Source organism: Xyrauchen texanus, chromosome 14 (genome assembly GCF_025860055.1).
Source record: "Xyrauchen texanus isolate HMW12.3.18 chromosome 14, RBS_HiC_50CHRs, whole genome shotgun sequence".
NCBI lineage: Eukaryota > Metazoa > Chordata > Actinopteri > Cypriniformes > Catostomidae > Xyrauchen > Xyrauchen texanus.
Genome location: NC_068289.1, coordinates 6,988,944 through 7,013,630, shown reverse-complemented (window position 1 = coordinate 7,013,630; position 24,687 = coordinate 6,988,944). Strand labels below are relative to the sequence as shown.

General features: G+C 42.0%; 1 protein-coding gene across 2 annotated transcripts in view; it reads left to right on the top strand.

Moving 5' to 3' along the window:
• The window catches only part of thsd7ba (thrombospondin, type I, domain containing 7Ba), a 281,967-nt gene that overhangs the window by 181,967 nt on the left and 75,313 nt on the right, over window positions 1–24,687 (top strand). For both annotated transcript variants that reach the window (XM_052142989.1, XM_052142987.1), the window contains 3 exons: window positions 13,683–13,798; window positions 20,487–20,619; window positions 24,099–24,202. In XM_052142989.1, coding sequence (XP_051998949.1) covers window positions 13,683–13,798; window positions 20,487–20,619; window positions 24,099–24,202 — 353 coding nt within the window. The remainder of the gene's footprint in view (window positions 1–13,682; window positions 13,799–20,486; window positions 20,620–24,098; window positions 24,203–24,687) is intronic.

The window sequence follows — 24,687 nt, the reverse complement described above, 5'->3', positions numbered from 1 at the left end:
CACCTGGGTAGTTCCGACCCCGATGTGCTTCAGGAACTGCGCTCTACTACCAACCTCGCTCTCAGAGCCACGAAGGTCACAGTGCAGGAACTCAGACAGGCGATGGCCACCCTCGTGGTCCCTTCATCTGAACACGGTCAACATGAAGTCACCGTCGATGACTTCACCCAACAGTTTTCGGTGGTGAAAAAGCAGACAGAGACGATCTCCCACATCATGCCATGGCGTCGGCAAAACAGACTGCCCCGTACTCGCAGAGGGCGTCCCCCTGCATCTAAATAAAAGGCTCTGCCTCAACCCAGCTCTCAGCCCCAGCGTCGAGCTACTCGCAGGCGGGGGCACCCCCGTATCCAGGACCAGGAAAGCGCAGAAGCGTTCCTGAGACGGGTGACCCAGGCAGTCAGACGTTCATTCCGGAGTTGGTACCAAGACCACTCTGTTCACCGGTGGAGGGCCGGCAGGAGAATCCTTGTTTACATTATTTTCCTTTGCTGAACTGCCTTCGGGATGTGGTACCCATATTCCTCACCCCCTGGGTCATCCAGCAAGTGCGCTCCGTTCTCATGGAACCCTGGCTCCAAACTTTACAGTCCCGCCTCTCCGGATGCAGTTTCCTCACCTCCGGACCCACGACTGCTCAGCCCCAGCAGGCCTGCACTGCTTTTACCTTCTCCCTTCCGCCGCGAAGCCCCGCCTAGTATGTCAAAAGTGATCGTCTCTCTAGTGCTTTCGCTGTCCAACCCGTCGCGCTGGTTTGCCACGACCATCTGACTCGGCTACGTGATTCAGTTCGCCTGGATCCTGCCTCGCTTCAGCGGTATTCTCTCCACCTCCGTACGCGGTGAAAAAGACAGCATTTTACGGGCAGAAATCACGACTCTGCTTCTCCAGGATGCGATAGAGCCTGTCCCTCCAGCCGAGATGAAGGGTTTCTACAGCTCTTACTTCATCGTACCCAAAAAAGGTGGCGGGTTGCAACAAATCTTGGACTTGCAAGTTCTCAACCGGGCCTTACACAAACTCAAAAAATGCTCACACAGAAATAGATTCTAACCTGCATTCAACAGCTAGATTGGTTCGCAGTGGTAGACCTGAAGGACTTGTACTTCCATGTCTCCATCTTGCCTCAACACCGACCCTTCCTACAGTTCTCGTTCAACGTATAAGTACAAGGTCTTCCCCTTCGGACTGTCCCTGTCCCATCGCGTCTTTACGAGAAGTGGGCATCCGCATACTCAATTATCTCGACGACTGGCTCATCCTGGCTCACTCGAGAGAGATACTATGCGTTCACAAGGACCAGGTGTTCAGGCACCTCAGCCGTCTAGGGCTTCAGGTGAACTGGGAAAAGAGCAAGCTCGCCCAGAGCATCTCTTTTCTCGGCATGAAGTTAAACTCAGTCTCAATGACAGCACGCTTCACCAACGAGTCAGTGCAAGGTGCCTCGCTCTCTTCGAGCCCGGCACAGGGGTTCCTCTAAAACAATCCCAGAGGCTGCTGGGGCATATGGCATCCTTAGCAGCGGTCGCACCACTCGGGTTGATGCATATGAGACCACTTCAGCACTGGCTGCAGACTCGAGTCCCGAGATGGGCATGGGGCCGTGGCACATACCATGTGATAATCACCCCCTCCTGCAATCAGAATTTCAACCCTTGGACAGACTTGGCTGTCTCCCTCCACTTTAAAGGTGTATGTAGTCACTATCATGGCCCACCACGACACAGTAGATTGCAAGTCCTTGGGTAAGCACGACTTGATTATCAGGTTCCTTAGAGGCGCCTGGAGACTGAACACTCTCCGGCCAAGCCTGTTCCCCTCCTGGGATCTCTCATTGGTCCTCTCGGGCCTTCAGAGACCCCCCTTCGAGCTGCTTGACTCAGCTGAGCTCAAGGCCCTCTCCCTGAAGACGGGCTACGTGCCCGGTCGCCACATACGGCTTCAAAACCCTCAAGGTGTATTTGCCACATGTTACCTCCCCCTAGTCTAGGCAGGATGTGGCCTCCGCAGGGCCTTTTCCCCTGAAAGAATAGGACCGGGAAAGCCTGCCTTCCCCGATAGCCCCAGCCGCTTCACACTCTATTCGAGAGACATAGAGAGAGAAAAGCCCGCAGCTGCCGGGCTTGCTCCCATGCTAGTCAGGTAGCACCTGTTCCCCCCTCAGGAATGCTGGGAATCTAAGGTCTGTATATGATATCTCTTTTGGGGGCATTGGGGAGGGTTACGTGCAGCCGATACAGTTGCCTCTAGCACGCAGCAGCCTGCTTGCACCGGTCTCAGCAGTTCACATAACACGGGCTAGTGCATGCCGTTTTTGAATGGGACCCTGTGTGTTACTTCATTCGACACAACGTTGAGTGAGTGACAGAAGGGAAATGTCACGGTTACTGTTGTAACCACCGTTCCCTGAGGGATGGAACGAGACGTTGTGTCCCTCCTTCCACAGCACCACTAGACCTATAACGGCCATGCCTTATTCTCGGCTCCTCTGTGCAAAAATCTGACTGACAGAAGCACGCCCGCTTCCCTTTATACAAGTATGTGGCGGGACATGCAAATTCTGTCTGCCAATTTATCATTGGCCTTTTTTCAAGTTCAGAGGTACGCAAGGCTCCCATGGAAGACCCCTTGTGTCACTTCATTCGAAACAACATCTCGTTCCCTCCCTCAGGGACCGGAGTTTACAACAGTAACCGTGATGTTTTTTTTGCATTGTAGGATGTTGAATTAGCTGACCTCTTTCATCTGTCGAGCTCTTGAGTAGACAAAATGCCCATCCTTAGCCTTTATCCCAGTTATGAGGGAGGTGCTGTCTGGAATAACGGTCCAGAAGATATTTCTGATAAACCCTGTATTGAGTTCACTGTAGGAGAATGTTTATGAGAGTCTGAAAGGTATAAAGTGTGTTAGGGAGCAAGTGGTGCCAAATACAGTTATGTTTACAAATGAATTGGTAATCTAAGCTTCTGTGCAGCCAGGAGAGAACAAATCACACTCTGGTCTTTTGAAGCACACAATATGTGCTGGAGGCAGAGAGAACAGCTCATCTGTTATAGCTCATGTTCTGTCATCATTAGAGAGCGGCAAAAGGTTCACATGTAGGTGGAGTGTGCTTCAGATAACTCTCTATCAAAAACACATTTTCCCTAGTTGATTTAAAACAGCAGAGCTGAGCTATTTAAACATTGATATATGAAAAGACCCAACCAAGAGATGTTTATTTATCTGACTGCTGCATGTCAGAAGCTAAATCTGTTTTTAGTAATGCTCTCTTTATGATTTTCCTCCATAAAGTGGAAAAGAAAAGTGAAATGCTCATCCTTTTAGAGCTGTGGTCGAGTGGTTAGCGCAAGTCCTCTGACAATTTGAGCTGTGGTACTCATGTGGGTGATGTTAGTTCAAGTCTGGCTTGCAGTATTTCCCAATCCCGTTCCCCATCTTCTCCACATCATTTATTTTCCTTTCACTACACTTTTGTACTGTATCAATAAATTAAATCACTGCAACCTACTGCCCTAGATGGCTTATTGCTTTAAAGTAATGGTTTGCTCCAGTATTAATATTGTGTAATTTTTTACTCACCCTCATGTTGTTTTAACCCCATATTACTTTCTTTTTTCTGTGGAACAAAAACAATGTTTTAAAGAATGTTGTGATCGCTGATATCCATACAATAGTAGTTGATACTGACTTACTTTAAAGCTTGAAAAACACCTTAAAGGGCCATATAAGTAGTCTATTCAACTTGTGTGTAATATTCAAAGTCTTCTGAAGTCATATAATCATTTTGTATGATAAACAGACCAACATTAATGTCTTTATTCACTCTCAAATCAAATTCAAATTAAATTATTGATGAACTCCTGTAAATAGAGCACAAAAAAATATGGTGACTACCTGTAAAACAATAACATCAAGCCTGTGTCGGCTGGTACTTTTCAAAAGTGGGAAAGCACAGATGTTTTTGGTGTCTACAATGCTGCTCCCACAGCTGCCCAAACTACTACTCAAACAGTGCAGGAACTTAATTATTAACTAAGCTCAAATCTGTCTTTGCAACAACACAGGCAAAGTATTAGATTATGAAAGCTTAAATGTGTTAAATCAGATAACTGTGCATGTATCCAAAAAACATGTTAAAGCCTCTCGTCCACTCAACTGTAATCTTTTGTGCCATTGATCTGAATGGTACAGGTGTCTGCCATCATCACACCTTCAGAAGCACTCTATGAGTCATGCATCCACTGACTTCTATGGGCATATTCATTTTTCTAAATTCATATTTAGAAAAAAGTGGATTGTGTTAATAAAGAGCTGTGTGATAGTGGTGTATGATGTTTTACATTTGTATTTGTTAAAATATAGAAATGCACAAAGAGTAATATGTAACGTATATAGATTGGTTGTAAATATATTAAACATGTAATTGCTGCATTTCTTTTGAAATGAAAGTTGTGCTCCCTATGCAGTCCTAAGGTAAACATCACTGGTTCTTGTGGGACAAAATGTATGACATTTTTGGGTGCTTTGTAAAGCTTTAATGTCCCTATCAGCTGATATTATATGACAATCATTGATCACAGCCTTGTTTCAAATACATCTTTTTTAGCACTGTAGTCGATTAATATTTGTAATTGCAATTAATTAAAAAATGATTCATAGTAAATCTCGATTAATCACTAATTTTGAAAGTGCTGAAAATAGACTCTAAAGATACTTTTTTCTGTCAAATTGCATTTATTGTCTGCTTAGGAAAGAAAACAAAACAATATTTAACAATATAATGGTGTATTAACATTTTCCAAAAAAAGCCTTCCACAGTATAAAGATAGAAATTAACTAAAATAGCATCAAATCAAGTAACATTAAACATTTCCAAAATTCTAAGTAGAAGTTTGACTAATTGAAAGAACTAGTCCCCACATAGGTAACATATTCATTGCAATAGGCATTAAATCACTTAAACTGTCATCCTGCACAATATTAATCAGGCAGCAGACTGTGGATATCTACTTTGTTACAGCAATTATGAAGCAGCATTCATGATTCACATCAGGCAGTCAGCGCCATCTTCAAGTGCCACTTTGAACTCCACATGAAAAGCGCTTGCAGACAAATGTGTTGTTCTGCGTTTTGGTGTTCCAAAATTCCATCAAGGCTAGTTTTATACAACAAATAATGTTAAGAGCTCCTTTCCCCATCACTTTATCACTGACACTGAATCACTGCTGTATGTGTTTGCGGTGTGATAGAGACTCAATTAAAAAGTGTGTGCTCAGCCTCTATAGCGGCAACATACACTTTAAGCATTGCCCTAGATTGTTCAAGTGGCTGAGAATGACACCTCGATGTTGAGCAGCCAAAGTCTCCGATTGGGCTAGCACCAACCAAGTCGTCAATGGTGGTGTAGTGGTCTAAAGCACATAACTGGTAATCTGGTAATCAGAAGGTTGCTGGTTCAATCCCCACAGCCAACACCATTGTGTCCTTGAGCAAGGTACTTAACTCCAGGTTGCTCCGGGGGGATTGTCCCTGTAATAAGGGCTCTGTAAGTCGCTTTGGATAAAAGCGTCTGCCAAATACATAAATGTAAATGTAAAGCACACAACTGTTCAATAAATCATTAGAATTATTAATAATAATCACAATCAACAATACTTACACCATGAAATATATTTAATGAGCCTAAAGTTTCTTGGTGGACAACAGCTACAGTTGTTCCAGTCCTCTAATTTGAGGTAACATGTGGATTCCAGCGCTGGAATCATCTGAGTTTGTGGCTTTTAATGATATGCAACAGTTCATTCTGTCACAAATATCACACTATTGTACTGAATATCAGAATGGCTGTGATTACATGTGGCACTCATGGCCGTGCTAATATTCAGTACAAGAGAACAATTGTGAGTGTGAGATTGCTTTTTATACAGCAGTTCTCTTGTTTGAGTGACATTGTTTTAATGTTGTGTTTTATCATATTCCTGTTGCTGCAGAGCATATCTTACACAACAGCTTCTAATTCATTGAATGGCGCAGTCAATCAGATTTTAGAGCTAGAACTGACCATTTTATTGTAATACATTTTTTCTTGATAAGTTTATATTAATAGGAAAATAAAAGGTCAACTCGTTGAATTCTGTCTGCTGTTCTGTATTTCTTTCAACGGATTTCTTGCGTTTATCCTCCACCCTCTATTCCTCTCTACTTTTGTTCTTGACCTTAAACTCTATAGAATCATTGCCTTTGTGTGATTGCCCTCTGTAATAACATTCTGCTCTACAGAGCACATAAGAGAGGGAGAAACAGAGCAGATTCAGTCTCTGTCTCCTCCTTTGATGTGCCCTGTTTGCTGGGCTCAGCATCCCGCAGTTGGGAGAGCCCTGCTAAGTTCAGCAGCATACTCTTTTTAGAGCTACTGCATGCTGGGAAGGGAACTGAGTCTTGAATAAGTTGTCTGGAATCCAGCTCACAGTGATTGACGTTCTCGAAGAAACAGCATGCTCTCAAATGAATGAATACTGTATATATATATATATATATATTTTCTTTTCACAAAGACGTGAAAATGAAATACATTCTTAGCAGGACAAGCACTCTTGTGGATATTTAAATTAAATCAGATTAGTGTTTTAAGCAGGAGTCTGCAAAAGTCCTATAAAAAAGGACAGATATATAAAACATAGGATTTTCTGTTAAAAAATGTAAACGGTACTGATGTAAAGAAAAGTTATTAATTAACGTTTTTATAAAGTGTTATGGAGAAAATGTAGCTTCTAATAAATTTAGAGTCCCCACTGTTGTTTCAAAATTGGTGAGAACATTTGGGGTGTGCTGCTTGCGACGCTCACAGGGAGCTACGTCACAAGCTCCATAAAGGTTCTCGCTTCACGCAATCATGTCAGATTTTTTGCAGGAAGGCACAATCATATGCAGCTTTAAGAGAGTATGGCAAGCTTACCCAGTGTGTCTCATTCCACTTAGGGAACCAGAGTTACACTTCATGTAACCAATACGTTCCCTATCGAGGTCACTTGAGCTGTGTAATCACATTGGGGAACGATGTACATTCATGCCATGCGAACAGAAGCTGCCAACTGTCTATGCCCGTGTTGCAAGCATATAGCGGCGCACAAGCGAGCTATAGTGTCTGAATAAACAGATGAAATTATGAGCTTACCACCCCGCCGCCATACAAATGGCTTCCAATGAAGCACATCTAGCCAAAGCCCATGAGGATGCAATGCTCCCCGTAGAATGTGCTTGAGTACCCGAAGGTGAAGGTAAACCACGTGCTTCATAAGCACTCGAAATTGCATCGACAAGCCAATGAGTCTTTGCTTGAACACTGAAACACCCTTGTTGCAGCCAACAAAGCACACAAACAACTGCTCCAACTTACTCCACTGGCTAGTGTGGTCAACATAATCTTGCAGTGCCATAACTGGGCAAAGCATATGTAATCTTTCATGCTCCTCCAACTCAAATGGGGAGGATAGAAAGATTGAAAATTGATAGTCTGATATCGAAAGGATGTAGACACAGTCTTGGACAAATAGCCTAAGCGAGGTCTTAACACTAGCCCAGAATAGCCTGGTACAAAATCCATTCATAAGGGATTGATCGACAGGGCATGCAAATCACCAACTCTTTTAAATGATGCCAATGCCACCAGCAGGGCCATTTTAAGAGTCAGAAACATGTCAGTAACTGTTGCCAAAAGCTCAAATGGTGCTCCTGAGAGCGCTTCTAAAACAACAGAAAAATCTCATAATGGCACGCGGTCAGGACGCAAAGGTCTAAGCCTGCATTCAACATGCATAAAACACGAGACAAGAGAATGTCTACCCATAGAAAATCCATTAATAAGCGTATGCTCAGCCTCTACAATGGTAAGACACTTTAATAATTGCTGTTGCAACCCTGGCCCCAAGAAACTCAGTGACAGGGCAGTGAATTGGATCTTTGCCTTGCGCCGTACACCATGAAGCAAAAATATGCCACTTAAATGTATAAAGCTTACTGGCTGATGGAGCTCTAGCATTCAGACTGGTATCAACCACCATGGATGATTAAAAATTATTCAATAGAGTGCCTCGTTGGGGGCCATACCCATAACTTCCATAAGTCTTGTTGGAGGTGCCAAATGCTACGGAATCTCCCAAGATGCTTCCTTCAGGAGAGAGACCAGCGTTGAAAACCATAATTGAGATGAACAATACGGCACCACCAACAGAAGCCGAACCTGATCCTCCAGAACTCTCTGCAGCACTGCATGCAGTAGACTGATCAGAGGAAATGCATAAAGACGCATTGTCGGCCACTGATGCGCCAATATATAGATGCCTAGCAGTGCCGGGGTGAGAGAGTAACCAGAGGGGACAGTGTGATGTCTACTTCCACTTCCGCTCTGCTGAAACTACTCCAGATTTATTGCAGAATCTGAGGATGTAATGTCAATTCTCTGGGCATCAAACCCTGTCTGGACAGGAGATCCACCAACAAAGTCAATCGTTCCAGGACATGTATGGCTCGTAGAGACAGCACATTGTCCCATGTCCACAGAAGAATGCGCCATGCCAGCCTCAGTATGGCATAAGAGCATACCCCTCCCTGGCAATTGATACAGTACACCACTGTCCTGTTGTCCGACCTGCTGTCCTGAATCTCTGGAGGGAAATATTGTAACAGCAGCAGCACCGTAAACATCTCCAGACAGTTTATCTGCCAATATCACCGCTGACCCGTCCAAAATCCGTAGGCTGGACGGCCCTCGTATAGAGCGCCCCAACCTGTGGAGGAGGTATCTGTCATTATAACTCTGTGGCGGCCGACCTGTCCCAACAAAATGCCTAACATTAGAAGGTGTGTCCAGTTTCATGGTAACAGTGTTCTGTAACACCTACGCGTCACTTTGAAGGGACGAAATGCATGTTTTAGTGGTTGAAGTCCCTTTATGGAGTTCATTCAGCACTGAAACGGTCTCGAGTACAACATTCCCAGGGGAATGACAGTAGAAGCCGTGATCATGTGCCCAAAATCCTGTAAAATGTTCTCACTTTGAACATTGCTAGACACAGACAGAATGACATATCGCGAGCTGGATACAGGCATGCCTGCATTTCCTGAGAAAATAGCTCCACCCCTAGAAATAGAGTCTGTTTCCTTGACAACAGAACACTCTTGTCTATGTTTACACACAGTCCTAGATTGTTCAAGTGGCTTAGAATGACATCTCAATGTTGAGCAGTCTCAGAGTGGGCCAGCACCAGCCAATCAGACAATTCTAAATGCGGATGCCCTGAAGGCATCAAAGCCGCATCCATGCATTTTGTGAAAGTGCATGATGCCAATGCAAGTCTGAATGGAAGGACACAAAAACTGTACCCTATTCTGGTTGTCAGACAATCGAGGTGCATACAACAGCGAACTCATCCCGATATTAACCTAAGGGCAGATTTATATACATTTAGATACATTTATACAGTCCAATTTCGCTCAATGGCTTATTTCCTTCGCGACACAGCTAGCTCATATGCTCATGTGTAGATCTACACTGGCGGCCAAAAGTTTAGAATAATTCATAGATTTTACTCTTATGGAAAGAAATTGGTACTTTTATTAGCCAAAGTGGCATACAACTGATCAAGTCAAGACATGAAACATGAAATTTTACTATTACAATTTGAAAACAAATTTCAAATTTCACAAGAGTTCTCATCAAAAAATCCTCCATGTGCAGCAATGTCAGCTTTAAGATTAAGATTCAACTTTATTGTCATTGTGCACGTACAGGGCCAATGAAATGCAGTTGTTTTCGCATATCCCAACTAGCTGGGTCAGAGCGCAGGGTCAGCCAAGAAACAGAGCCCCTGGAGCAGATAGGGTCAAGGGCCTTGCTCAAGGGCCCAACAGTGTTATCTTGGCAGTGCTGGGGCTTGAACCCCCAACCTGCAACCTTTCGGTCAGTAACCCAGTAACCCAGAGCCTTAACTGCTGAGCCATGACTTTCCCCTTTACAGATCCTTGGCATTCTAACTGTCAGTTTGTCCAGTTACTCAGGTGACATTTCACTCCACGCCTCCTGTAGCACTTGCCATAGATGTGGCTGTCTTGTCGGGCACTTCTCATGCACCTTACAGTCTAGCTGATCCCACAAATGCTCAATGGGGTTAAGATCCAAAACACTCTTCCTATAATCTGTTGTCCAATGTCTGTTTCTTTGCCCACTCTAACATTTTCTTTTTCTGTTTCAAAAGTTGCTTTTTCTTTCAATTCTTTCCATAAGCACGGCAACCCTGAGTCTTCTCTTTACTGTTGTACATGAAACTGGTGTTGAGTGGGTAGAATTCAATGAAGCTGTCAGCTGAAGACATGTGAGGTGTCTATTTCTCAAACTAGAGTCTTTCATGTACCTATCCTATTGTTTAGTTGTACATCTGGCCTTCCACATTTCTTTCCGACCTTGTTAGAGCCAGTTGAACAGGGTAGGGAGAGAGGGAAAGACAGAGGCCGCTCCTCTATTGCCTTATTCATGTGTATTCTCCCAGAATGACACAGAAAAAGAGAATAAGGACAAGGGGAAAATTATTCCTTACCTTCCGACGACAAATTCATTATACAGCGTTTTGTAATTGCAACAGCTCAAGACACATGTGGTAACTCTTTCACAGAGAGTACTCTTTGTCAGAAAATGGCCGCCGAGCTAGGCTAGCATGTCCAATGAGGCACAAAATTTCATTCTGGGGGAGTTCGACAAACACGAGGAAGAAACTGCTGTCCCTTCGCACTCCTACTTCTCAGTCATAGAGCCAAAAACACTAAATGGCTCCCGCACATGGAGCTCCAAATCTGGAAGGTGTTGGGATAATACCTCGTGGCAAGAAATTCCAATACTCGAAAAGCGCTGCTATCTCCCTTGGATCCCTGTAATGTTTAGAAAAACATACATTAAAATTTGCTCTGAAAATATCTACGCTGTATAACAACAACCTTACATGTTTTCCACTCAAAATGGAGAATAATGAACCTCGCTTCAAAGTGAGTCGTTTCGGACAGAATCGTGCACTGAGGAACAGAAAATATGACGCAATGGCGCGAAGCGAGTGCCTTTATGGAGCTTGAGACGTAGCCCCCTGGGGGCGTCGCTTAAGCGGCATCTGCCAATAAATTGCCGTGAATGTATAAGGGCTTCAGACCACGTGACATGAGTTGTGTCTCCCAATGTGATTACGCAGCTTGAGTGACCTTGATAGGGAACTGCGTGGATCAACAATTAAGCGTTATGCATATGACTCTTTTCACTTTGAGGCAAGGGGTTCCAGATTCTAATCTGCTCCAATGTATTTTAATTAACCAAAATGCCAGCAATATGTTAATGTATTTATATCATTTTTTGTGTATTTACTGGAGCAGATGCTGTAGAAAGCTGCAGAGAAGCAAAAGGGAAGTTGATCATAATTGTCCCTGGGTTTGTAAAGGTTAAAACGTCTGGTCTAGAGAGCTGTGTAGGATTTATCTCTTTATTTCTCTCTCTCTCTCTCTCTTTCTCTCTTTATCTTTACAGACATAGTAACACAGGCTCTTTCTCCCTGTCACTCATACCAAAATAACTCACTTTTACCATATATTTGTGCAGATACAATCAGCAGCAGCCTCTTCTTGTAAGGTCCATTTAATATTAGATCATCTTCCTCTGTAATGTGTTCATGATCTTCTGTTGCACAGATAGTATCAATGTAAATGTATCTATATCAGAATCAGAATGAGAATGAGCTTTATTGCCAAGTATGCTTAAACATACAAAGTATTTGTCATGGTGACAGAAGCTTCCAGTGCAAATGCAACCATATATACATGCATACAGTCATTTACATTTAAACATATATACATATAGTGACATAAAATAAGACATAACAAATGAAAAAAGAGAAGTATACAATAGAACAATAAAGTTGTTTGAATATTTTACATACAGATATACAGTTATGTGCTGGTGATGTCATGTATTGAAGAAGAGGTAGGATCTGTTAAATAATATAAATGAGATATGGATATACTGTAAGTAGGAATGGATGGATTGAATATTGCACATGGTGGTATTGACCAAAGGAATGTATTTGTGGGCAGTTTTAACTGTTCATGAGGTGAATGGCCTGTGGGAAAAACTGTTCCTGTGCCTGGCTGTTCTGGTGCTCAGTGCTCTGTAGTGCTGGCCAGAGGGCAACAGTGAGGAAATGAAATATACTGGATGAATGGGTCACTCTGGATGTGTACAGTTCTAGCAGGGTGGGTATGGGAGTGCCAATAATCCTCTCAGCAGTCTGAACTACCCTTTGATCAGAAGACTTGATGTCTGACTTGGTAGCTGAACCAAACCAGACAGTTTTAGAAGTGGAAAGGACAGACTCAATGACTGCTGATTAGAACTGTATCCGTAGCATCTGTAGCAGGTTGAACTACCTCAGCTGGCAAAGGAAGTACAACCTTTGCTTGGCCCTTTTCAAAATTGAGTCTATGTGGGTCTCCGACTTCGGATCCTGTGAGATAGTAGTGCCCAGAAACCTGAATGACTCCACTGCTGCCACAGTGCTTTTCAGAATGGTGAGCAGGGGTAATGTTGGGGTGTTCCTCCTAAAGTCCACTCTCATCTCCATTGTTTTAAGCAAGTTCAGCTCCAGGTTGTTTTGACTGCACCAGATGGCCAGCTGTTCAACCTGCCCTCTGTATGCAGACTCATCGTCATCTTGAATGAGGCCGATGACTGTAGTGTCGTCTGCAAACTTCAGGGTAGGGTTGCACCAGCTGTGCGTAAGTTCTCACGTAAATTGGGACATAAGGTTCACACTAAGGGGTTTGTAACTAATAATTAGTTTGTAACTAAGTCAATGCTTAATTTGGTTGCACCACCTGTTCTTAAGGCAAGACTTAACAAGTAGGTCATAAGCTCTCCGTAAAGTAACGCGTAGTCACATAACATGACGTTTACCTGTATTGATCCAATAAACAGCCTTCAAATTTGTGCGCAGAAGTGTTAAAAATCACTGGGGCACCAGTGCTGATTGTATGTGCTGGAGGTGAATGTCCCCATTCTCCCTAGCTGCTGCCTGTCTGTCATAAGGCTGGTGATCCACTGACAGATAGAGGCAACATAAAGCTGGGTATATTTAGTTCATAGGAGAGCAGTTTAGATGGTGTTAAAAGCCGAACTGAAGTCAACAAATAGTATCCTTGCATAAGTGCCTGGTATGTCTAGATGTTGAAGTATGTAATGTAGTCCCATATTGATTACATCATCCCCAGACCTGTTTGCTCAATAGACATACAGCAGGGGATCCAGAAAGTGTCCAGTGATGTCCTTCATGTGAGCCAACACCAGTCTCTCAAATGACTTCAAGACCACAGAAATCAGATTGATGGATCTGTAGTCATTAAGTCCTTTGATCTTGGGTTTAATATCTATATATGATCATGTTTGTGTTTGTGAAGTAAAGTAAATCCAACAGTATGTAAGGTGAGCACAGATCTGCTGTGATGCCAGACCGATAGGAGATGGTCAAGAACAACATGACTCTTCTCACTGTGAATCAAGACAGCTTATCATTGATTGTTAACAGAGAATATAATAAAAAGGTAATTTCTCTCTTTTCTGTGTGTGTGTGTGTGTGTGTGTGTGTGTGTCATAGGTGTCCAGATTCTGCCCGACCAGACACCATTCAAACCTGTTTATTGCCTTGTAAGAAGGACTGCATTGTGACTCCTTTTAGTGAATGGACAGTCTGTCCTACAACATGCCTACCAGGTACAGCTATGGATCTCGCCACCCAAATATTGATTTGGCTTTGCAATAGTATCTCACTTAAAGGAATGTTCTGGGTTCAATACAATACAAAAGTACATTTGGGTAATCATGTCAATTACCACAGAATTTATATATATATATATATAAAAATTTTATTGTTTTTATTTTTTAAGAATGTTGGTTACAATAATACTTAATTGACTTAAAGGGCTTAAAAATATGTTTAAAAGGACAAAAGGGTTTAAAAGCAGAAATGTGAAGCATGCATTTTTGTTATAACACCTAGATGAATTCTTCCTTTAAAATTGTGTATTATGTGAAATGTAAAGTTGGGACTAAAGGTGGGACTACTGTTGTAGGAATATAACATTTTAGTTATTCGTCACCACATAATTCCTATGTTAGGATTCTACTCAATGTAAAGAGTCCTTCTCTTCCATTCTTGTATGTTTCTTGTGAAAATAACATGGTTTCCTTGGCTACACATGGTCATGAATTTAGTTAAATATTGGATTATATCTTTTCAAGTAGTCTGATGTTAGCACATATAAACTTGTCCTTTTTTCAGGACACTGTATTTTAAAGATATTTTTTGTAAAAATCCAAATAACTTTACAGAACTTTATTGTAAAGGGTTTCAAATAATGCCATGCTTGTTCAATGAACCATAAACAATTAATGAACATGCACCTGTGGAACAGTCATTAAGACACTAACAACTTACAGATGGTAGGTAATTAAGGTCACAGTTATACAAACTACTGACTCTGAAAAACACCAAAAGAAAGATGCCCAGGGTCCCTCCCTGCTCATCTGTGTGAACATGCATTAGGCATGCTGCATGGAGGGATGAGGACTGCAGATGTGGCCAGCGCAATAAATTGCAATGTTCGTACTCTGAGATGCCTAAGAAAAAAAAAAGAAAAAGAAAAAGTGCTTGTTGCACTTAAATCTGTTTTGTATACTATTCTGATGAAAGTGAAACTTTGTAGTATGGCACTTTTTGTACCACTGTCTCCTTAAGATGATTCACTTTTGTTTTCCTCTTTTGTAAGTCGCTTTGGATAAATGCATCTGCCAAATGAATAAATGTAAATGTAAGACAGTGCTACAGGGAGACAGGAAGGACAGCTGATTGTCCTTGCAGTGGCAGACCACGTGTAACAACACCTGCACAGGATCCATATATCCGAATATGACACCTGCGGGACAGGCTCAGCATGGCAACAACAACTGCCTGAGTTACACTAGGAACACACAATCCCTCCATCAGTGCTCAAACTGTCTGCAATAGTCTGAGAGAGGCTGGACTGAGGGCTTGTTGTAAGGCAGGTCCATGCCAGACATCACGGGCAACAACGTCGCCTATGGGCACAAACCCACCTTTGCTGGAGCTGACAGGACTGGCAAAAAACGCTCTTCACTGACTAGTCAAGGTTTTGTCTCACCAGGGGTGATGGTCGGACTCGTGTTTATCATCGAAGGAATAAGCGTTACACAGAGGCCTGTACTCTGGAGCAGGATCAATTTGAGGGTGGAGGGTCTGTCATGATCTGGGGCGGTGTGTCACAGCATCATCGAACTGAGCTTATTGTCATTGCAGGCAATCTCAATGCTTTGCATTACAGGGAAGACATCCTCCTCCATCATGTGGTACCCTTCCTGCAGGCTCATCCTGAAATGAACCTCCAGCATGACAATGCACCAGCCATGGCCAGCGAAGATCCCGGATCTCAATCCCATTGAGCACTTCTGGGACCTGTTGTATCAGAGGGTGAGGGCTGGGGCCATTCCCTCCAGAATCTTGGGAACTTGCAAATGCCTTGGTAGAAGAGTAGGGTAACATCACACAGCAAGAACTGGCAAATCTGGTGCAGTCCATAAGGAGGAAATGCAGCTGGTGGTCACACCAGATACTGACTGTTACTTTTGATTTTGTCCCCCTTTGTTCAGGGACACATTATTCCTTTTCTGTAATCACATGTGTGTGAAACTTGTTCATTTTATGTCTTGAAGATTCAGTTGTTGAATATTTTTATGTTCATACAAATATTTACACATGTTAAGTTTGCTGAAAATAAAATCAGTTGAAAGTGAGTTTATATCATATATCCTTTATGAAAACTGTGCATTTTAACATTTATTGTGTTGCCCCATTTATTTCCATTCTATGTGCCTTGCTGCAACCACGATTGTTGCCTTTTTTATTTTTAAAGAACTGATAGCCAAGATTAAATTATTTTTATGGTAATCTTGTTAACTTGTGCAATTTAACTTACATTGAACACAGAACATTCATTTATTTTTTAACAAAACGGCAATTTTGTGTATTATGCCTCACACAATCTTTCTTATGTAATAATTACCTTCTTGTCCTAGGAGATAAAAAGCAAGATTTTTTTTATTACAAAATAAAATTCATTACCTCCTTGGGGGCCGTGCACTGGTAATGAAAGCAGAATAGATGTAGAGATTTGAGTGTGAGTGTGTGTGTGTGAACAGCTCAAACTTTCACACTCTCAAGACAATGGTTGAATAGGCCTTTGTCACACTTCCGCTTGCAGAGCGGAAGCTTCGTTTAGTAGCATAAAACAATTTCCGCTGCAGTCTGTTTCAATGGCAGTGCCCAGATTGTGGAATTATTATGGCCTATTTTATGTATAATTAATCTCAAATACTTAATCTAAACAGACCTACCTCACCTTACAATCATTGCTCAGGGATGATGAAGTGTAGAAAAACGATATCATGTTGATTGATTATAAGTAGGTTTTTTATTAGATGAATGCAAGAATATAATACAAACAAGAGTACCTTTACACATTAAAGAGCATTAGAACAAGACAGGTGCACACAATAAGTAAAAAAAAAAAAAAAAAAGTATATTCCGAGTACAGATTCTACAGAGTATTTGCGATGATGTAAGATCCATTTAAAAGTCTGATTACAGAAATTATCTGGTTAAATCTTTGTAAAACATAGAGTTATATCCTTGTGGTTTGATTACGATGATTGAAGCGTCCACTCACAAGTCGTGACCGAAAGCAATGTAGCCAAGTCAAGTAGTTTTTATTGTAGTTCAACCATATACAGTTAGTACAGTACACAGTGAAAAGAGACAACATTTCTCCAGGAACATGGTACTACATAAAACAACATAGGACAAACACAGAACCACATGAGACTACACAGACTAAATAACATACCTATATAAAGTGCTCGTGCAAACATGTGCAAAAAGTATGGGACAGTACAATAAATGACTAAAAATTAACAGGACAACAGGCACAGTGAGAGACAGTGCAGTGCCGACCAGTACACAGTAGTGCAAAAAGATGACAGTTCCTAAAAATGCCAAATGTAAACATAACATATTATGAAATGAGTGTTCTATGCACATAGCAGTTATTGAGGTAGCAGGCATGTATAAAGTGACAATAATTAAAGTGCAACTCAGGACGTGTGTGTGTGTGTGTGTGTGTGTGTGTGTGTGTGTGTGTGTGTGTGTGTGTGTGTGTGTGTGTGTGTGTGTGTGTGTGTGTCAGTCTGGTCTCTGAGTATTGAGGAGTCTGATGGCTTGGGGGAAGAAGCTGTTACACAGTCTGGCCGTGAGAGCCTGAATGCTAGTGTTGAGGGACCAGGTGAGGTTCTCCACCAGGTGAACTCCAAGGAATTTGGTGCTCTTGACAATTTCCACAGAGGAGCCGTTGATGTTCAGCAGAGAGTGATCACCCTGTGCTCTCCTAAAGTCAACAACCATCTCTTTTGTTTTGTCCACATTCAGAGACAGGTTGTTGGCTCTACACCAGTCCGTTAGCCGCTGCACCACCTCTCTGTATGCTGACTCGTCGGTCTTGCTGATGAGACCCACCACGTTTGTGTTATCGGCAAACTTAATGATGTGGTTCAAGCTGTGCACTGCTGCAGTGTCGTGAGTCAGCAGAGTGAACAGCAGTGGACTGAGCACACAGCCCTGGTGGTGGTGGAGATGCTGTTCCCGATCCGAACTGACTGAGGTCTCCCAGTCAGGAAGTCCAGGATCCAGTTGCAGAAGGAGGTGTCCAGGCCCAGCAGGTTCAGCTTTCCAATCAGGTGCTGAGGAATTATTGTGTTGAATGCTGTGCTGAAGTCTATGAACAGCATTCGAACATATGAGTCCTTTTTATCTAGGTTGGTGAGGGCCAGATGGAGGGTGGTGGCGATGCCGTCGTCTGATGAACGGTTTGGACGATACGCAAACTGCAGTGGGTCTAGTGAGGGGGGCAGCTGCGTCTTAATGTGCCTCATGACGAGCCTCTCGAAGCACTTCATGATGATGGGTGTGAGTGCGACGGCACGGTAGTCGTTGAGGCAGGACACTGAAGACTTCTTTGGCCTGGGGATGATGGTGGTGGCCTTGAAGCACATTGGAACGACGGCGCTGCTCAGAGAGATGTTGAAGATGTCGGTAAGACCATCTGCCAGCTGGTCTGCACATCCTCTGAGCACTCTGCCAGGAATGTTGTCTGGTCCAGAAGCCTTCCGTGGGTGTACTCTACGTACAGTTTTCCTCACATCAGCCGTGGTAAGACAGAGCACCTGGTCGTTGGGAGGAGGGGTGGTCTTCCTCACCACCACGTCGTTCTGTGCTTCAAACCTAGCATAGAAGTCGTTCAGTGCATCTGGAAGGGAGGCATCTTTGTCACAGGCAACTGATGTTGTCCTGTTGTCCAGGTGATGGCCTGGATGCCCTGCCACATGCGCCGTGTGTCGCCACTGTCCTGGAAGTGACTGTGGATTTTCTGGGCGTGTGTGCGCTTTGCCTCTCTGATGGCCCGGGACAGTTTGGCCCTCGCTGTTCTTAGGGCAGCCTTGTTGCCTGCTCTGAAGGTGGAGTCTCGGGTCCTCAGCAGCGCACGCACCTCCGCAGTCATCCACAGCTTCTGGTTGGAGTGCGTGGTGATGGTCTTGGAGAAGGTGACATCATCAATGCACTTGCTGATGTAGCTGGTTACTGATGCTGTGTATTCCTCCAAGTTGGTAGAGTCGCCATTTGTTGCAGCCTCCCTGAACATGCGCCAGTCAGTACACTCAAAACAGTCCTGAATAGCAGAGATGGCTCCTTCTGGAGCGGTTTTGTGTGCGTCCTTAGCGTTAGCGCTGGGGGGAATGTAAACTCTGGTTATAATAACAGTGGTGAGTTCCCATGTAAATAACATCCTGCCCAGACTAGGGAGGGGTGATATGATATCATTTTAGAGAAATAAAACTCTTTTAGGAGGGAGAACACTCTTTTAGACAGAAGCACTGTCGAAGCGCCTAGGGACGTAGACTGCACAGCGTGCAGAGAGAGAGGATGCCACTGGAAATGCGCCGTAGATACAACAGCAGTGCTCTGCCGCAGATGTGAATGGAACAGTAGTGAGACTCAGCTTGCTGATGCACAACCGCTCTGCTCCGAAGGAAAAATGTGACTGACAGACGCACGCCCGCTTCCCTTTATACACGTGTGTCCGGGGGTGGGACATGAAAATTTTGTCTGCCAATTTCTCATTGGCCTTTTCTCAAGTTCAGAGGTATGCGAGGCTCCCAAGGAAGACCCCTTGTGTCACTTCATTCAACACAATGTCAAGTGAGTGACAGAAGGGGAACTGCGATCATCCATAGACAGATCGATGGGTGGATGAAAGGGTCCTTTCACAAGGACATTAGTAAATGGTACAAACACTGGTCACTTAAAGACAGTAATTTTGCCATTTTTCCTGATTAATTTTCAAAATTAGGTAATTTATTTGAGATGATACCTGAAATTTTTTTTTTATTATTCTTTATACAAATTTTGATGTTGTTGTTTTTATGTCACACATAGAGAAAGTTCAAGATTAAACAATGTTATAAATTAAAGGCAAAAATAGGTTGTATTGTATGCAAAAGTTTTATTATTATCAGCTATAATAACATTTTGCTGTTATGTATCAAGGGAACATCCCATTCAAATTGAAGTGGCAGTGACGTTTGTCTTTGTGCAGGGTGTTTCAAACAGACACGTATGAGACAATAATGCCCTGCTCCCTTCAAAGTACCCACTTCAAGGGCTCTTCAAGGGTATACTCACTTTCGAATGGAATTCACCCAGTATTTCACAGGCTGTGGAATATCTTTGAACACTTCGATAAATCTCTTCTTTGACAAACAGTAAAAGCCAGACTATGTATGTACATTGCTCTCAGAGAGGCTTTTTCTTTACCCGTAGAACAGTTTTATTACTCTTTAATGAGACTATTACTTGACAATTACTCCCTCTATACAACCCAGAAGTGAACAGACATTTATTATGATTGAATGATATGGTAACACTTTTAGGAGAACTATTTTAAACTAACTGACATCCCCTCTGTACACAGTGTGTTTTACACTGTTGGGTCCTCTGTCGATGTGATCGGCCTCAGAATTGTGCTATTATCAATCTTTTAGTAATTAGCCATGTGTAATTAGCCTTACATCTTCTGTTAAATGAAGTCATTACATCAGCTTAGAATTCATGCAGACAAAGTGGAGGGAGAAGGAAGTCAACTGCGCCATAGACATCATATCATTACCTCTTATCTAAACAGCTCTTCCAATTGTTCCTGCTGAGATAATCACTGGCAGAATACTAATAAAGTGGGAGATCTGTGAAAATAATGGTTTATATGTGTCTTCTGTGCAGTGAACAGCACCATGCCGTCACAGTCACGATACAGGATCATCATCCAGCGGGCAGCCAATGGCGGTCAAGAGTGTCCAGACACTCTTTATGAGGAAAGAGAATGCGAGGCTCTTCTGGTTTGTCCTACTTACAGGTGAATAAAATGTATCTGTAGTCCAGCCAGTTTTATTTCAGTTTCAAAACCTCTTTCAACTAAAATGCACCCATATGTTGTGTGAGCTTACATTACTATCTACAAACGTACAATGTAATAATTTGTAACCTGCAATTATTACCTTAAAGAATATTCTGAGTTCAATACAAGTCAAGTTCAAAGGCACAATGTTGATTTCAACAACAAAGAATTTTTCAACTCATCCCTCCTTTTCTTTCAAAAAAGCCATAACCCAGCCACTGGGTTACAGTGAGGCACTTACAATAAAAGTGAATGGAGCCAATTTTTGGAGGGTTTAAAGACAATGTGAAGCTAAAAATTTTATATACGCTATTACATTAATTATTCTGTTAAAAATAATGTATTATTTTATCTGTAAATGTTTTTAAATTGTAATTTTTAGAGTCATTTTAGAGTCGGTTTTGTGGTTTGTTGACATAAGATCGTCATGGCAATGAAGTTGTAAAATTGCATAAAAATTTACACAGAAAAGGTTTATCACACTACAATCATATTTACACACATATTGTTTATTTCTTGTGGCAATACTTTTGAAAAAATGAGTATTTTAACATGTACAGATTGGCCCCATTCACTTCCGTCGTAAGTGCCTCACTGGAATCCAGATTTTTGCTTCTTTTAAAGAAAAGGAGGAGCAAGTCAAAATAAATGTATTGAGGTAAAATGCTGTTGATTGAACTCATTTTGTATTGAACCCAGAATAATACAAAGAACTATATCTAGCTAATCTAACTTGAGTTTTGTTTGTGTAACTCAGTGGTTCTCAAAGTGTGGGATGCGTCCCATAATGGGGTGCAGAGGTATTGCAAGGGAGGCGCGGAAGACCTCTAATCTCGTTCACTTTCACACATTCAACAAAAATAGTGAAAATTCACATATGAACACATAAGATTTCGTTCTGTCCTTCACACAACACTGTCATATCGCTTCAGAAGAATTTAAATCTAAGGCACGAGTGTTATGGATGACTTTATTGGAGCTTTTATGTGTACTTTCGGAGCTTGGACAGCCGCAAACATGATCCTCTCTTCTGGCAGAAAGGTCAGTTTTTATTAACGTTTATCAGTATCATTAATCAGGTGCAAATTATTGTCCACAGACCCTGACCGCTACCGAAACAGCGCATAGACGGGGATGTCACCTGATACTTATTACTTTTTTCAGGGCTGGCTAGGATGCAAAAATCACAGTCAATTATTATTACTGGATGAGGATTTAAAAAAAAAAACTTTTATAGACACTACTGAAGCTTATTTCTGTTCATAGATATGAATCCTTGCAATTATTAGTGTTTTAAAAAAAAATTACTATTCTAGAGTAAAATTGTCTCCAATGAGATATAAAACTTTCTGGTAGTTAAGTGAGGATGAATGGATGATTTGGTTTTCTGAGCAGCCAAATGCTCCCTGGAGTGAAGTGTAACTTTTCATTCAGTTTTCATTGTATTTTGAAATAAAAACTTTTTGTCAAATAAGACATAAGAAAAATGTGTTTAATCTTTTTTTTTTCAGTAAACGCAAAATGATTTTAGATTAGATTATTTGGAGAAGGGGACGTTTTTCTTGTTTCAAAGGTGGGTGTGACCCAAAACAATTGAGAACCAGTGGTGTATCTTAATGTAGTCAGATCATGTTCATTCCATAATTCTTGAAACTCTCGAACAGTACAAAAATAATCCCCAAATGAATCATTTTTCGTTTACTATAAAAAATATCATGTGCAACACGTATATATTCAAGTGGTGTCCCCGGCTTCTCCTTTATCCCTCTCCTGCTGATTTGGCAACTCAGTGCCGGTGTAACAGGATAGTGACTCTAGAGGCTGTAGCCTTTAGCCTCCTTGTTAGAGCACCTGCCTCCCATGCCAGGGACATTGGTTCGAGTCCCGTTCAGAGCGGGCTGATTAGGACCGGTTACAATGGTGCCGTGACCCGGATGGGAGTGAGGTTTAGGGGGGTGAGTGTAAAAGGAGCCAGCTGGTAGATAGCTGTGCAGTGTGTAAACCTCACTCTCCTGACCTCAAATGTGCACTGGATAGTGACTCTAGAGGCTGTAGCCTTTAGTCTCCTTGTTAGAGCACCTGCCTCCCATGCTGGAGACGTCGATTCGAGTCCCGTTCAGAGCGGGGAACTGGTTACACCGGGCGTACATCCTCTCGGCCAGGCCATGCCCTCCTCCTCGTTACATGCAGCACTTAACTCTTTCCCCGCCAAACACGGAATTTTCCGGGTTTCCGTGTTTTAGGTGTTATACGGTAAGGAAGACCCCTGCGCATGTTTTGAAAGAGTACGCAACTCTTTGATCAAAGAAACAGACTGCGATCGTCTCAAACATGAAGAAGTGGAGTATGTTTTTTGACAAAACCTACCTCTGTTCAAGTCGCAATAAAAAAAGAACAAATGAAGATAAAATAAAATCGTTTTTTTTTGCCTAAAAGCAGAGGCCCAGATCTTTATTTTAGCATAATATATGATAGCATCTTCATATATTTATGGAAGAAAATATTCTGCAGGCCATTAAATTTTAGCGAAAATCGTCAAAAACCCTGGCGGTGGCTGGCAACTTTTTTTTTAAAACGCTGGCGGGGAAAGAGTTAATTAACACTAATTTATAGAGTTTATTTAAGTCACAAAATTTGTTTTGTATTTTTTATTTGGTCAAAGACCAAGTGACATACTGTAAAAAGTGGAAACTCTTACCATAATAAGCTGTAGATCTACCAGATCGAACCTTTAAAAATTGGTTCTGTTGTTGCAAACTATTAATTTAATAATTAGATTATGACTTCTGACATGTTAAATAATATTTTTAACGCGAATAAAACTTAGGTGCTACCACATGCCCATTTTTAAGTTACCTGAATTTTCTTTTTTTAGTGTGGAATGAAAGCATATTGTTACCAAAACCCCAGAAAGACAATTACTTCCATGTACCATAAATGATTGTAACTTCATCAGACTGGTTAAAACTTGTCTGAATATTTTAACTGTAAGAATTCATTTATTAATTTACGGTGGCACGAAAAAGTATGTGAACCCTTTGAAATTAACTGGTTTTCTGCATTAATTAGTCACAAGTTTAGTCAAAGCACAATGTGTTTAAGCTAACAGCACACAGACAGTTATAATCTTTCATGCCTTTTCTGAATTCATCCCATTAAATATTTACACTACTGTGGAAAAAGTGACTTTAATGAAGATTAGATCACATTTTATAAGCAATTAATGCAGAAAACCAGCTAATTCCAAAAGGTTCACATACTTTTTCTTGCCACTGTATTAAAGTGTGTTTACACTGGAAGGTTTAACATTTTATAATACAATAATTGTATTATTTTTGCCATTAACATGCCAAGTACTTTACCTGGTCAGTAAACTGCATCACTAATTTATTGCTGGCAGCAGTTCAGGGTCCTACACATCTTCATCTTTCTTCCAGATGGAAGACACACAAATGGCATCCATGTACTCTGGTCCCAGATTCAGTCCAGCAGGGAATGACAGGATCGAGCCAATCATGTGGAAAAGGATTAGAGATGAGAGGTAAGACAAATTTGCATCCCAAGCAGTTAATTATTGAATTCCGATAGTACACCACGTAGCTATGTGTTTGTCCATCCACTTCTTGTTTTATCTTTCTTTGAGCCATTCGCATCACTGTGCACATTTTGATTGTGTTATTGCCTGAGCGGTGCAAAAGCAGGATGTCTGTAAGATCAACACTCTTTACTAAGGTTTGTGGTGTCAGGGTGGATGTAACTCAGTTGTTAAATAATTTGATGTGTGAAGGATGTAGGTTCAAAATCCACAAGGGCAGCAAAACACTGAAATCTTTAAAACCATAAGCATCAACTAAATTCATCAGCATCAGTCAGACTCCAGTCATGCATCCTAAGCAACCAATTGGCCCATTTGCTAGGGTGGGTAGTGTAACGTTGGGTTAAAACCGCCTCGTGGTCGCTATAATGTGGTTCTTGCTCTCGGTGGGGCGTATGATGAGTTGTGCGTGGATGCCGCAGAGAAAAGTG